We start from the raw sequence: 12,449 nt of genomic DNA, 5'->3' as shown, positions 1-12,449 counted from the left end.
CTGCATTTGGGCATAGCAGCTGTAGCCAGAGTTTACTGTTTAGAGTAGACATGCTGCTTTACTGGGACATCAATTCAGCTTTTCTCTGGCAGAAATGGGAGGCACATTGTCACTTCCTTGCTGGGGATTCTGGGACTGGTAGACCAGCCCTTCCCTGACAGCCAAAGATGCTTCACCAGAGGCTAGGAGTGCCCATGGTCACTACTGTTGCCTTCACCTTCACCTGGCCCAAGGTGCGTTTCTTTGCTTTGGGGAGGGGGAAGGAGGAGGCAGAGGCAGAGGTGCACACGATCAGGACAAGCTGCAAGCAAAACAATTTGCCCCAGTCCTGCTCACAAGCATTCAAAGACTCCATGAATGCTTTTAGGGAAAATATGGACTATTCTCTCTAACAACACACACACCTGCCACCCAAATAACTGTGGATGGTGGAAGAAGAAGAGTTAATAAATTGCTCACCATTGTCGCTTTGGCAGATGGTAAGTAAGTCGAGGGAGGCTTTCTTTTGATCCACAGGATTGCTGACCAGGCAGGTGAAGGTGGCGTTTGAAGGGCTGGGCTGCCAGAACAAGTGGAGACTCCAGCCATTGTCAGAGAGATGGTACCAGTCCGAGGCGGCGTCTAAGGCCCCGAGGTGGCTCCCTTTTGTCCAGGAGATCTTGAGCTGTTCCCTGCCGGATGCCTCACACTGCAGAGTCACGTTGCATCCGTCTGGCGTCTTGGAGACTCGCTGGTGGAGAACCTGTGGTGCTGGCACTGGCTCTGTTGAATGCAAATTTATTTATTTATTTATGATACCTCTATACTGCTTAATAAAACCAAATCTCTAAGCAATTCCCACTAAAATGTGTGTATGACACATCATAAAAATATTAAATAATAAATAATTAAATACATGACAGACAGCAATAATACAGAGCAGTGTCACGGTCCATGGCAGGTCAGGGAAAGCTTGCGGAAACAAACATGTTTTCTAGAGGCATTTGACGCTTGCCACAGTTTCTGCCTCAGATGAAAGCAGCATGATGTTTGTGACACTCAGTTGGTTACTGTGTAGGGAAAATGGTGCTGGTCTTATTCCCTGCTCAGCTCAAGAGCAAAATGACAAGAACAGGGAAATAATTACTTACCATAGACAATGAGAGGGAAACTGTGTTCTTGGATCTCTGCTGCAGCAAACCTCACACGAGCTTTATATACACCACTGTCCTCCACTGCCAGGTCTTTGATCCTCAAGGTGGCCTCATCAACCATTTCCAGCCGTTGTTCGAACTGGTCACTAACCTCTGGCCGTTCCCAGCTTTCACCTCTGAATTCAGCTAGCCAAAATCCCAGCTCAGATTTGGGGTAAAATTCCCATTCAAGTTTGGACACATTTTTTGCTGAGGATATATTTACACAGAGGAAGACGGAACCTCCCAACTTCCCGTTCACCTGATGGGGAGGATTCTCTGCTGGAATAGTTACAGTGCCTATTTTTTAAGGGACGGAAGAGAAAGAAAAATGGAGGGAATGAATGTGGATGTTCCTTTTTGCCAAACTAGAAGATAATTATTCATTTTATTAATTTGTTTTAGGAATTTGTACATCACTCTTCAGACAAATATTCCCCAGGATGGTTGTGGCCACAACTCTTACAGCCGTGTAACTTTGCTAGAGGACTACTGTCTCAAACCAAGGGTGATTCCAGCCCATGCCATGCTGGGTTTGTTTGCTAGAAGATAAATAAAGCTCCTGCTCACTTTATCTGCAGGCTGCAGGAAGAACAAACTAAAAGGTGCTGAAATCTGTTCACAAGGTCCATCCAACGTGCTGTTGCTCAGACGCAAAGCTCTGCATCAGCCTTCCCCAACCTGGTGCCCTCCAGATGTTTTGAACTACAACTCCCATCAGCTCCAGCCAGTGTGGCCAATGGCCACTCTGGTAATATTTATATTGAAGGCAGGGCAGAAATGCATACAGAAAATCTTAAATAGAGAAACAAGGTCTAAAGTTGCCAATTATCTAGATCCATTTCAATCAGGCTTCAGGCTTCGGCATGGGACAGAAACGGCCTTGGCCACCTGGATGGTATGGGGAGGGCTCTGGATAGGGGCGAATGCTCCTTCCTTGTTCCCCTCGATCTCTCAGCAGCTTTTGATACCGTCGACCACGGTATCCTCCTGGACCGCCTGGAGGGGTTGGGCATTGGAGACACCGTGGTTCCAGTCCTTCCTCTCTGGCAGGTACCAGAGGGTAGCTCTGGGGGAGGAGACTTCAGACCCCTGGCTGCTCACTTGCAGGGTGCCACAGAGTTCTGTTCTTTCCCAGATGTTATTTAACATCTATGTGAAGCTGCTGGGGGCTATCATCAGGAGGTTTGGGGTGCAGTGTCACCAATATGCGGATGACATGCAACTCTGCCTCTCATTTGAATCCTCGCCAAGGTTGGCTGTAGAACCCTGTCCAAGCATCTGGAGTCGGTGAGCGGCTGGATGGAAAGGACTAAGCTGAAACTGAACCCCAACAACACTGAAGTACTTTTGGTGGGAGACAAGGGGAGGTTGGGGGATGTTGATCTGGTGTTCAGTGAGGTGCGACTGCCCCTGAAGGGCCAGGCCCGCAGCCTGGGGGTCATTTCAGACTCCCAGTTGTCCATGTCTCAGGTGTCAGCTGTGAGCTGGGCAGCGCAGTACCAACTCCACTTGATACGGTGGCTGTGTGCCTATCTCCCTAACCATCTGCTCCCATCAGTAGTTCATGCCCTGGTCTCCTCTCACCTAGACTACTGTAATGCGCTCTACGTGGGGTTACCCTTGAAGACGGTTCGGAAGTTGCAGCTGGTGCAGAACATGGCAGCCTGCCTGATTAAAGGCAGCCATCGGTGAGTTCACATCACTCCAATGCTGAAGGAGTTGCACTGGCTACCAGTTGTTTTCCGGGCCCAATTCAGGTTTTGGCATTGACCTTTAAAACCCTATATGGTTCCAGCCCAGTCTAACTTCAGGAGCGCTTCCAGCAACACCAGGGATACCACTCAACGAGATCGGCCTCGGAAGGCCTTCTCTCTGTCCCACGAGCCAGGACAGCTAGGCTGGTGAGAACTAGGGAGAGGGCCTTCTCTGTGGTGGCCCCCATTTTGTGGAATTCCCTCCCTAGTGACCTCCGCCATGCCCCCTCTTTGATGAGCTTCCGCCGGGCTTTGAAAACCTGGCTGTTCAGGCGGGCATTTGGGGTGGGTTAGGGTTTTTAGAGCAATGTTGTTTTGTTCAGTTGATTATGTAAATTTATTGTTTTTTGTGTTGTTTGTAAGTTGCCTAGAGTGGCCAGGTAGCCAGCCAGATGGGCAGCTAATAAATCTAATAAATAATAATAAAAAACTAATAAAGTTGGAGTCTTGTTCCAGCCCATAATAATAGGTTGATGTCAGGCAGGCACCAACATGGTTTTCTTTTCGGCACCTCTCCTGTAGACATTTTTATTTAAACAAGCAGTGAATCATACAGAGGTGGGTGGACTCTTAGAAGGCAAAGCAGTGGAAGGTATGCTAAAGAAAGACAGGGAGGCTGCAGAAACACTGAATGAATTCAAAGGGGCTGAGCAGAGCCCCACATGGCTGACCCTGGTTTTGCAGGGAGGGGTCCGAAGACAGGAGATGATGCTCTGGGGTGAGATGATAAACCAAACATTCACAAGGTCACTGCAGTATCCACATGGCACACGCCTGGCGGACTCAGTGGTGAAATAATCTTCCACCAAACTGTGTATCTTCCAGGCAATTTATCAGCAAAATGCTTCCCAGAAGACTGGTAACAGTCAATGTAACACCAGTTTTTTAAAAAAGGGATTCAAGGGAAGCCAGGAAATTGCAGGCCGATCAGTTTGAGAGGCCTGGTCCATCTCAAAACAGAGTTGAAAAGGGTACATGAAAGGGCAACCAGAATGATTTGGGACTTTGGGAACCTTCCGTGGGAGTAAAGGCTAAAGCGTCTGGGGTTTTTCAGTCTCTCCTGGTATAAGGCAGCAACCAGTTTGGGGCTGGCTGCAAGCCTGGTAGGGATGGCAGAGAATTCCGCCACAGATCTTGGGGAGGCCGAATGCCAGTGCATTCAGCCCCCCGAAATCTGTGGCAGAATGGCCTGCCACCCCCCCACATGGATCCCCCTGGGACGAGACTTACCTGGGGCAGATCTTCCGGGCGGCGGCAGCAGCGGCAGCGGCGGCGGCTGCAGCGGCTGGTCTTCCGACCAGCTGCTGCCGCCGCCATTTGCAGTTGTTGTTTTTTTCACACACATGATAGGCTACATAGGTTTTTACGTAGCCTAAAAGGTCTGGGTAATTTAAAAAAAAGGAAAAAAAAAGGCGTACGCAAATGGCGGTGGCTACGGCTGCCGCCATTTGCGTTCCTTATTTTGGGCTGTCTTAGTCTACGTAAATAATTACGTAGACTAGGACGGCGAAAATAAGGGGAATGCAAATAGCATCCACTACGCTATTTGCGTTCCCCTTATTTTCGCCGTCTTAGTCTACGTAATTATTTACGTAGATTAAGATGTCAAAAATAAGGAACGCAAATGACGGCAGCTGTAGCCACCGCCATTTGTGTACGCATTTTTTTTTTCCCCCCAGAGCCCTCCGCGGCCGGAAAATTGGCTGCAGACGACTCTGGCCTGGCTGGCACAGCCAGCCGCGGAGGATTCCGGGGGGGAGGAACGGAGTGCCTCCCCCCTGTCCAGGATTCCGGGGGGAGGGACGGAACGCCTCCCCCCCACCATAAACATAATCCGCGAACAGGTAAGTGATTTTCGTACATCCCCAAAGCCTGGAGCACTCTATAGTTAGGCAGGGAGCTGGCGCTGGAGGACAGGAAAGGGGGTCCTCTCTGCCCCTCGGACCTTCTCTATATTTTGCAGGGAGGGTTTTTTTTTAGCTATACAGCACGCACACATCCTGCTGTACAGATACAGCGCTGTAATGATTGCAATGCTGTATCTACACGATTTACCCACCGTCGTTAGGGATGGGCGAGCTCCCCCACGCCCTGTTTGGGTGCTGCTCACCAGAGCAGGTACTCAGGGCAAGCCGTCAGACGTCCATAGGCACCCGGCGAGAGCTCACCATTTCCCGCTTTTTCATGAGCCGCCATGTTACATAAAATTGCGGGTATAACTATTAATGGAAATCACAATTTGCACAAAACTGCACCTGTAAAGAGTGTGATTTGTGCAAAACTGCAGGTGTAAATGCTCTAATTTGACTATGTATGCCTGCAATTTTCTGCAAATTATGCTATTTACAGCCATGATTTTGCGCAAATCGCCATTTCTGTAAATCGCCATACCTGCAATTTTGTGCAAAATGGTGCCTCAAGAAAAAGCAGGAAACTGCAAACTTGCCCAAGTCGGCATGCACCGAGTAGGGCAAGCTCAGGGATCCATGAGCTGGTGTTGGGGGTGGGGGGGCTGAGCTGGCGAAAACTTGCCGAGCTCCACCCCCAAACCGGATTCCTCCAACATCCCTAAATGTAATAGTTGCCTCCACAGTGTTAGGACTTCTGGTAGATCCAGCCCACTAGCTAGGGGAGATGGCTGGAGTTGGCATGGTACCCTAGTTTGGGGCTCCCAGGTCTATCTTCCTCGGTCCTCACCCATACTACAGCAGCTGAATGGTATAGTCCAAACTTTAGTGCAAAACTTTAGAAGTTACAAAACAACACAAACCCTGGCTACTCCCTGTGGTCACAGAGTCAGTAGATGTGTCAGCATTTCCTTCTCATCAAGGTTGAAAACCCACAATGATTTCCTTCTTCATGACAAACCAGATGTATAGTTTTCTTATTTAATAATAATAATAATAGTACACATTAGAAGACTTACCAAGAAAAGAGCAGATTAATAGTCTGAGTAGAAAAAGTGGCTTCTTGTGGCTTCTGCCAGGGAAATCGACAATTATCTCTTCCCTGCAGTGTCGAGATATCACCTGCCAATGTCCACATTCACACAAATGCACAGCTATTGATCACAAGTTTATGTGGAGGATGTGATTTAAAGCTGTGCTAAATAAAAGTGTGAGGGGGTTTTCAGCAGATGAAGACATGGATGCTTTTTGCTTCTCTTTCTGGAACAGTGTTTGTCTCAACTTGAGCACAGCAGCTAAAACTAGCTCAATCCACCGTTCCCTGGTCCAATCAGGACAATGTCTAACTTTGCGTGGACTTTGACTTCGTGAAAAGTAAAAGTCTTATCAGGACTTTAACTGATTGCTTATCTTTGATGCTCACAGCAATCAGGAAAAGAGGGAGCAAACCACTATACACAAAAGACTTTATTGCTCCAATCTTTCCTAACATAAAGTGAACTGAGGACCAAAACAGAGCAAGCCAAATAGTCCCGGACATTATAACCTTCCCTCAAAGGGGAGATGCTCCAGCCCCTTGATCATTTGGGTTGCTCTTTTCTGCACTTTCTCCAGCTCTGCAATATCCCTTTTGAGGTGTGGTGACCAGAACTGTATGTATGAATGTATGCATGTATGTATTCATCCATTCAACTTATGAGTCACCCTACAGCCAAAGTTCTCAGAGTGATATACATAAATACAAAATAAAATACGATAAAATCCCTTTAAATACAATTTTGAGAAGTGAGAACTAACGCAACAGATCAAAACAGTAGATACAACTGGACACAGTATTCCACGTCTGGTCACACAATAGGTTTATATAAAGAAATTATGATATTGGCAGTTTTATTTCCATTTCTTTTCTAATGACCCCCAACTTTATATTTCCTCTCCATCTAAATCCAAGGAAACCGCTTGAGTTCTATATCAATGTCTGATGCTGGTAATAGACTGGATCAGGGCAAACAAACTGAAGCTTAATCCAGGCAAGACAAAGATGCTCCTGGTTATTCCACAGATGGATTAGGGAATATGGATTCAATCTGCCTTGGACTGGGTTATACTCCCCTTGAAGACTCAGGTTCACAGTTTGGGTGTACTGCTGTATTCAGCCCTGAAGTTGGATGCCAGGTTTCAGTGGTACCCCGGAGTATATTTGCACAGTTGAGGCTAGTGTGCAAACTGCGGCTGTTCCTAGAAATATTGCATCCACCAGTGGTCACATATCCCTTAGTTACATCCCATTTGGACTACTATAATGTGCTCTATGTGCGATAGGGATGGGGAAGAAATTTGTTCCCTGCACATTTTAATGCAAACGTACCCAATTTCATACTTTTAAACTAATGTTTGAACCGAAACTCTAAATCACATCCTATGAATTTTGCAATGGAGTTCTCCAATAATAATAATAACAATAACAAATGTACAAAATTGCATAGATTAGGGGGAAAGTGCACACAAAAATGCATATCTTCGTGAAAATGACATTCAAAAATGCACTTGCAAAAATGTGCATATGGCAAAATAGCATACAAAATCCTCGTATTAGGAGAAATGTGCACAAAAATGCTTATGAATTTTCATGCTAACTTAAAAAATAGTCTCAGTGTTTGCAAAGAACCAAACTTTAGAGTGGAGGGGGGGGGGAAATCCTCAACATTTGGGACAAACTAAACTTAAGACTAGAAAAATGGGCAACAGAGAGAAACCAAAATTGAAAGATTCATCCATCCCTAATCAAGAACACAGGGATGATTCTGAGGTGGGCGGGCAGCAAAAAAATGTTTTTTAATGGCAGTTAAACTAGAGGGGAAGTGAGACATGCGACAGATGAGTTGAGGGCCTGAAGAGGAAATTGCTGTGGTTGGGGTCAAAGCTGGGGTGGCTGAAGCACCAACCTGAAGAAGAGCGTGCGGAAAGCACCAGCTTGCACTGTTCCAGAGTGTATTTTAACAGCGAGGGAGGAAGGTGGCAGAGAAGGAGGAGAAAGATGGACTCACACAGCACCCAGCTGACACTCCTGCTCTTGGCTCTCCAGTCCTCAGGTGAGCAGTGCAGAAGAGTGCGGCATGGATCTGACCTGTCCTTAGTGCTGAGTGCACCCAGAGTTCTCCGCACACATCCAAAGCCAAGGCCCCGTGGTCTGTCTGTGCATGCTGCCTCTCACTGTAAACAGGACAAGCATCCAGGTTTTAATGCTTTTATGTCACAACTGAGGACAGTGTCATTAGCTCCTGGCTGTATTTATTTATATCCCACCCTTTCCTGAGGGCTTAGGGAACAGCTGTTTTCATCTTTGACTCTTAGAGAGCTGAAAAGAAAATCAAATAAGATAGGCTTGCACAAGGGTCAAAGGAGGAAGGAAGGAAGGAAGGAAAGAAGGAAGGAAGGAAGGAAGGAAGGAAGGAAGGAAGAACTTGGATTTTTAAAAAAGTGATCTTAACTAAAATATAGGGCAGTTTGTTCTGATATAGGGAGAAGGGGGAAGTTCAGTTCCAGACTACCCTGCCTGAGAAAAATGAAGCATCAGCATGTGCCCCTTTGCTTGAAAGTGTACTATTTCTTCCCTCTCTCCCCTCTTTTTTTAAATCAGCCACTCTAAGTAATGAAGGAGAGAAGTCCCCCCTTCAGGTCAACGGGATCCTTGGAGGATCCGTCTCGCTTTCTGTCAATATATCTTCAGCAAGAAGGGCAACCATAACTGAGTGGCCCTTTCAAACCAAGACCAGCAAAACTCTTCTGATTGCCGAATTCAGGCACGGAAAGCTCGAGCGGCCGAATCCCAAGGACAGGTTTGGACAGCGGCTAGAGATGGCCGATGAGACCACGCTGAGGATCATGGACCTGCGGGTGGAGGACAGTGGACTGCTAAAAGCTCGAGTGAGGCTGGATACAGCGCAGATCCCAAGGGGCTCTTTCAACCTGACTGTCTGAGGTTAGTGTTCCTGCTACCATCGTCCATCGCTTGTCATTGGACTGATGGTTAGTGACAGCTCCGTGGCACACACATCGTGAGATTTTCATTCCTTTTAACAGCACCATTGCCAGCACCACGCATCCTCTCCGCATTAGTCTCCAGCACTCCAGATGGCTGCAGCGTGACCCTGAAATGCCAGGCATCTGGCACGGGGCGGTTTGATGTCTCCTGGGAAAGAAGGAGCCTGCTCACTCTCCCAGAAGGAGCTTTGGACTGGTACCAGCTCTCTGACAATGGCTCGCATCTCCACTTCTCATGGCAGCCCAGTGCTTTGGATCCCAACTTCACCTGTTTGGTGAGCAATCCAGTTGACCAGAAAAGCATCTCCTTCAGCATGAGCAACATTTGCCACAGTGAGGGTGAGTCCGACTAGAACTCAAGGGCATTTTCTGTGTTGATTGTGGCAGACTCTGGGTGCAGGACTAAGCCAGAAGCAAGGCAATGATGCCAGCAAATGTTCACGCGTGCAAGTTTCAGTCCAAGGCGTTTGAGGCTCAGGCAGCAGTGGTCAAGAGAGCAGGCAGAGATCAAAACACAGTCGGGTACGTTACACAGCCCAGAAGCAGAGTCAAGAAGGAAGCCGAGAATGCAGTAGCACAGAACATCAGCCACAGGGCAAGTTCTGGGAGGAAAGGTAGAAGGCACAGGAGCTGGTTGTTTATTCTGGCTGTATTTTGAACTTTTAAAGGTTTTATATTATGTTTTATCATGTGTTCTCGGGGTTTAATTTTTGTGAACTGCCCAGAGAGCTGTGGCTATTGGGTGGTACAGAAATGTAATGAATGCATTAAATAAATAAGTGTGGGTACTGTTCACAAATGGCCCCTGCACAGTTACCGAACAAGTAATAATGGGGCTTCCCACATTGCCGGTCTCAGTGACAGCCTCCTTGGGGCCAGGTAGAAGAGGATCCAGGAGGGACTGAGGGCCACTGTAAACGGGACAGTTCAGAACCAAGGACTGGGTTCTTTACAGAGCCCCTTCAAAGGCACAGGGCTTCAGCCAACCATCACAAGGAACAGAGGGTGTATGTACAAAAATACATACGTTAGGAGAAACATGTACATAAATGTCTATTTTGGAAGAAAGGTACAAAAATGTGTACATTGCAAGAAACCCAATACCTTGGGAGAAACATACGCTGGGAAAAAATACGCATTTTTATTAGTTGTATAATGCTACATCTAGCAGACCACCTCCCCTTATATATACCCAGCTGACCTTTAAGATCATCAGAGGAACCCTTGCTGGTCATTCCGAAATTAACGGAACGTTGCTACGGAACACCTTGATGGGGGGCCTTCTTGGTGGTGCTGCCCGCCCTCTGGAAAACCTTCCCCTGTGCTGTTCAGGAGGCAGAAAATGCGGCATCTTTCAAATGCCTCCTGAAAATGCATTTGTTCACCCAGGCTTTCCCTGGCTTGTAATTAAGTTAATCATGCTTCTCCATCTTACTGCTCCTTGTATTGCTCTGTACTATTAGTGTAATTGGTATTCTTTTAATATCACATGTAAAATGTAATTTTAATATTATTATATGACCCACTTAGGGATTTTATTATATTAAGCAGTATAAAAGTATCACAAATAAATAATAAATACATATATTGTGTATTATGACTTGCCCTAGGATCATTTTGTGATGAAGGACAGGATATAAACCTTAGATTATTTTTTTTTAAGTGGTATAGAAATGAAATAAATAATAATATAAGAAAAAATAAAGTACACATTTGTGTTAATGTATACATTTTTGTGCACATTTTTTCTCCAAGAACTGCATTGTAAAATTTGGAGAAGTGTGAAAACTGAAAGATAATTGCATTTGCTTTGTGTATTAGTTCAGAATGTGTAAATTAGCTTGGTGTTTATTAAAATGCAAAGCAAATTAATTTCTTCCCTGTTCCATGCACGTGCATGCATAGACATTTGTCCCAAGCCTGCCCTAACCCCCCCCCCCTCTTGTTTCTACAGGACCAAATGTCCTTCTCTCTTGGGTGAGAGTTATTATCATTGCAGTATTGCTCTTCGCACAGATTGCAGCAGTTGCCTCCTTGAACATCCTGGGAAGAAAAGAACAGAACCACAGCTGAGTTGCTGCAGTGGACTGGAAGGAACCACAGTATCTTTTGCTATAGATTTCTGCCCCTCGAGTGGGCAGTGGACTAAGAATGGGAAACTTAAACGCTGCTCCAGCAATTCCAGTGCTCTTGGCACATTATGTGTCAAATGTTCAAGAGACGTAGTTGTTCACTTTGCACACGTCTTTAGGGAGGTCTTTCACCATCTCACAAGGCCTACTTGCAAAGATGGCAGGTTGTCACGTTTCCCCGGGAAAAGCTGGTGCAGGTGTACAAAATCCCACATGGAGCCACTGTTTATTAGCTTTCTCCATTTCTGGACTTGGTTGCAGAATGGAAAGTCCCTCCTCTAAAGACATCCCCGCCTCCCCTGGATGTCGATGCGCAAAGTCTGATGAGGCAAGGCGAGGAAGAAGCTGACCTTCTCGGGAGGAGGGTTCCAACCTGCCTCTCAGGAAATTAATTTACTCCAGAGCAACAGATTGCCCCGTATGCCTTGAGCATCTGACGTACTGAATGCATTGTTTCCACTGATACCTTGTTTTGCTTTGTTAATCGTCAATATTTCTGTAACAGGTTTTGTTTAATTTACTTTTAATTCATTTGTTTGTTTGTTAGCTGCCTTGAGTTTATTCAATCTAGCTTACATCTTTCTATAATGGCCGTGCCTATATTTGCTTGTCCTGCACCCTTGGATGTGGGGTGAGCTGTACATTAGAGTACAGTAAAATTTCTGAGTCAGGACCCATCCCTTTACTTTACAGTGGAGCTCAAAACATATTTATTATTATTGCTGTCATCGTCACCACCACCACCATCGTCATTGTCAATTATATATTGCCCTATTTGCTAAAAAGCCAGCAAGGTGTGCAGCCCTCCTTCTCCATATATACATCCCCATCCTTTTGGGATCTACAGTTTCCCTCATTTACAGAGCTTAGATTGTGATGCTGGGCAGGGTCTTGCCTCTTCTGGCCCCCATACTTTGGAACTATTTGCCTGCAGAAGTCACCCGCGGAACGTCCTTGAGACCACAGCTTTTTAAGATGGCTACACTCCTTAATCCTTTCCTCAAACACAGATGAGTTGTTGTGCATTGGATTGCCATGTTTTATCTTTACTTACCTTTAATAATAGTATTTTTGGGTGAACATGTTTACCACTCACTGGTCTTTGGTGATTTAAGTGTGTGCACATGCACGCTTACGCTTTTAATTAAGTCAAAACTGAGGATTTTTTTAATTAAGTCACTTGGTTTTTACATTGAAAAGTGACATAAACTTCTACATAAATTAAAACATGTAATGCAGATTAATTACCATCAAATGCACAATGTGACAGATTAGCACATTATGCTGGTGCAATAATACCCTGTGAGGTAGGTTGGGCTGAGAGTCTGTGACTGGCCCAAGGTCACTCAGGGAGCTTCGCGGGCAGAGTGGGGACTAGAACCCGGATCTCCCAGCTTGCAGTCCAACCACTACACCAGCATAAAAGAGAGTCATGAA

At 46.0% G+C, this 12,449-nt stretch overlaps 2 protein-coding genes across 3 annotated transcripts; one reads left to right on the top strand and one right to left on the bottom strand.

Annotated features, from left to right (window-relative positions):
• Positions 1 to 172: 172 nt before the first annotated feature.
• On the bottom strand, positions 173 to 5,125 carry LOC146334717 (SLAM family member 5-like). Its single transcript, XM_084823631.1, has 5 exons — positions 5,040 to 5,125; positions 3,905 to 4,029; positions 1,131 to 1,472; positions 460 to 762; positions 173 to 246 (listed from the first exon to the last, which is right to left on the bottom strand). Exons 1-5 carry the CDS (start codon positions 5,123 to 5,125, stop codon positions 173 to 175), a joined length of 930 nt encoding a protein of 309 aa, XP_084679757.1.
• A 2,688-nt stretch (positions 5,126 to 7,813) lies between these two features.
• Positions 7,814 to 11,597, top strand: LOC146334716 (SLAM family member 6-like). 2 transcript variants are annotated; one of them, XR_014786234.1, is made up of 3 exons: positions 7,814 to 7,928; positions 8,477 to 9,219; positions 10,835 to 11,597. XR_014786234.1 is itself a non-coding variant. In XM_084823668.1 (2 exons), exons 1-2 carry the CDS (start codon positions 7,874 to 7,876, stop codon positions 8,815 to 8,817), a joined length of 396 nt encoding a protein of 131 aa, XP_084679794.1. In that variant the 5' UTR covers positions 7,822 to 7,873; the 3' UTR covers positions 8,818 to 10,605. The 2 variants fall into 2 exon arrangements, 1 of the variants encoding a protein (XP_084679794.1); XM_084823668.1 differs by lacking the exon at positions 10,835 to 11,597 and having other exon boundaries at positions 7,822 to 7,928; positions 8,477 to 10,605.
• Positions 11,598 to 12,449: the final 852 nt, after the last annotated feature.

This window comes from Heloderma suspectum, chromosome 17, assembly GCF_057233095.1.
Source record: "Heloderma suspectum isolate Gila_16-S chromosome 17, 16-S_ref, whole genome shotgun sequence".
In the NCBI taxonomy this organism is placed as follows: domain Eukaryota; kingdom Metazoa; phylum Chordata; class Lepidosauria; order Squamata; family Helodermatidae; genus Heloderma; species Heloderma suspectum.
Note: the sequence above shows the minus strand (reverse complement) of the source record. Positions and strands in the feature narration are given on the sequence as shown.

Bases quoted from the DNA above. Each gene is read 5' to 3' on its own strand.
- LOC146334717 (XM_084823631.1), bottom strand. From the start codon at position 5,125: ATGGCGGCTCATGAAAAAGCGGGAAATGGTGAGCTCTCGCCGGGTGCC. The intron at 4,030-5,039 runs GTGAGCAGCACC...CATCCCTACCAG, and splicing joins TGCCCTGAGTACCTGCTCTG to GCTTGCAGCCAGCCCCAAAC. The intron at 247-459 runs GTGAGCAATTTA...CCCTCCCCAAAG, and splicing joins CATCTGCCAAAGCGACAATG to CAAAGAAACGCACCTTGGGC.
- LOC146334716 (XM_084823668.1), top strand. From the start codon at position 7,874: ATGGACTCACACAGCACCCAGCTGACACTCCTGCTCTTGGCTCTCCAG. The intron at 7,929-8,476 runs GTGAGCAGTGCA...TTTTTAAATCAG, and splicing joins CTTGGCTCTCCAGTCCTCAG to CCACTCTAAGTAATGAAGGA.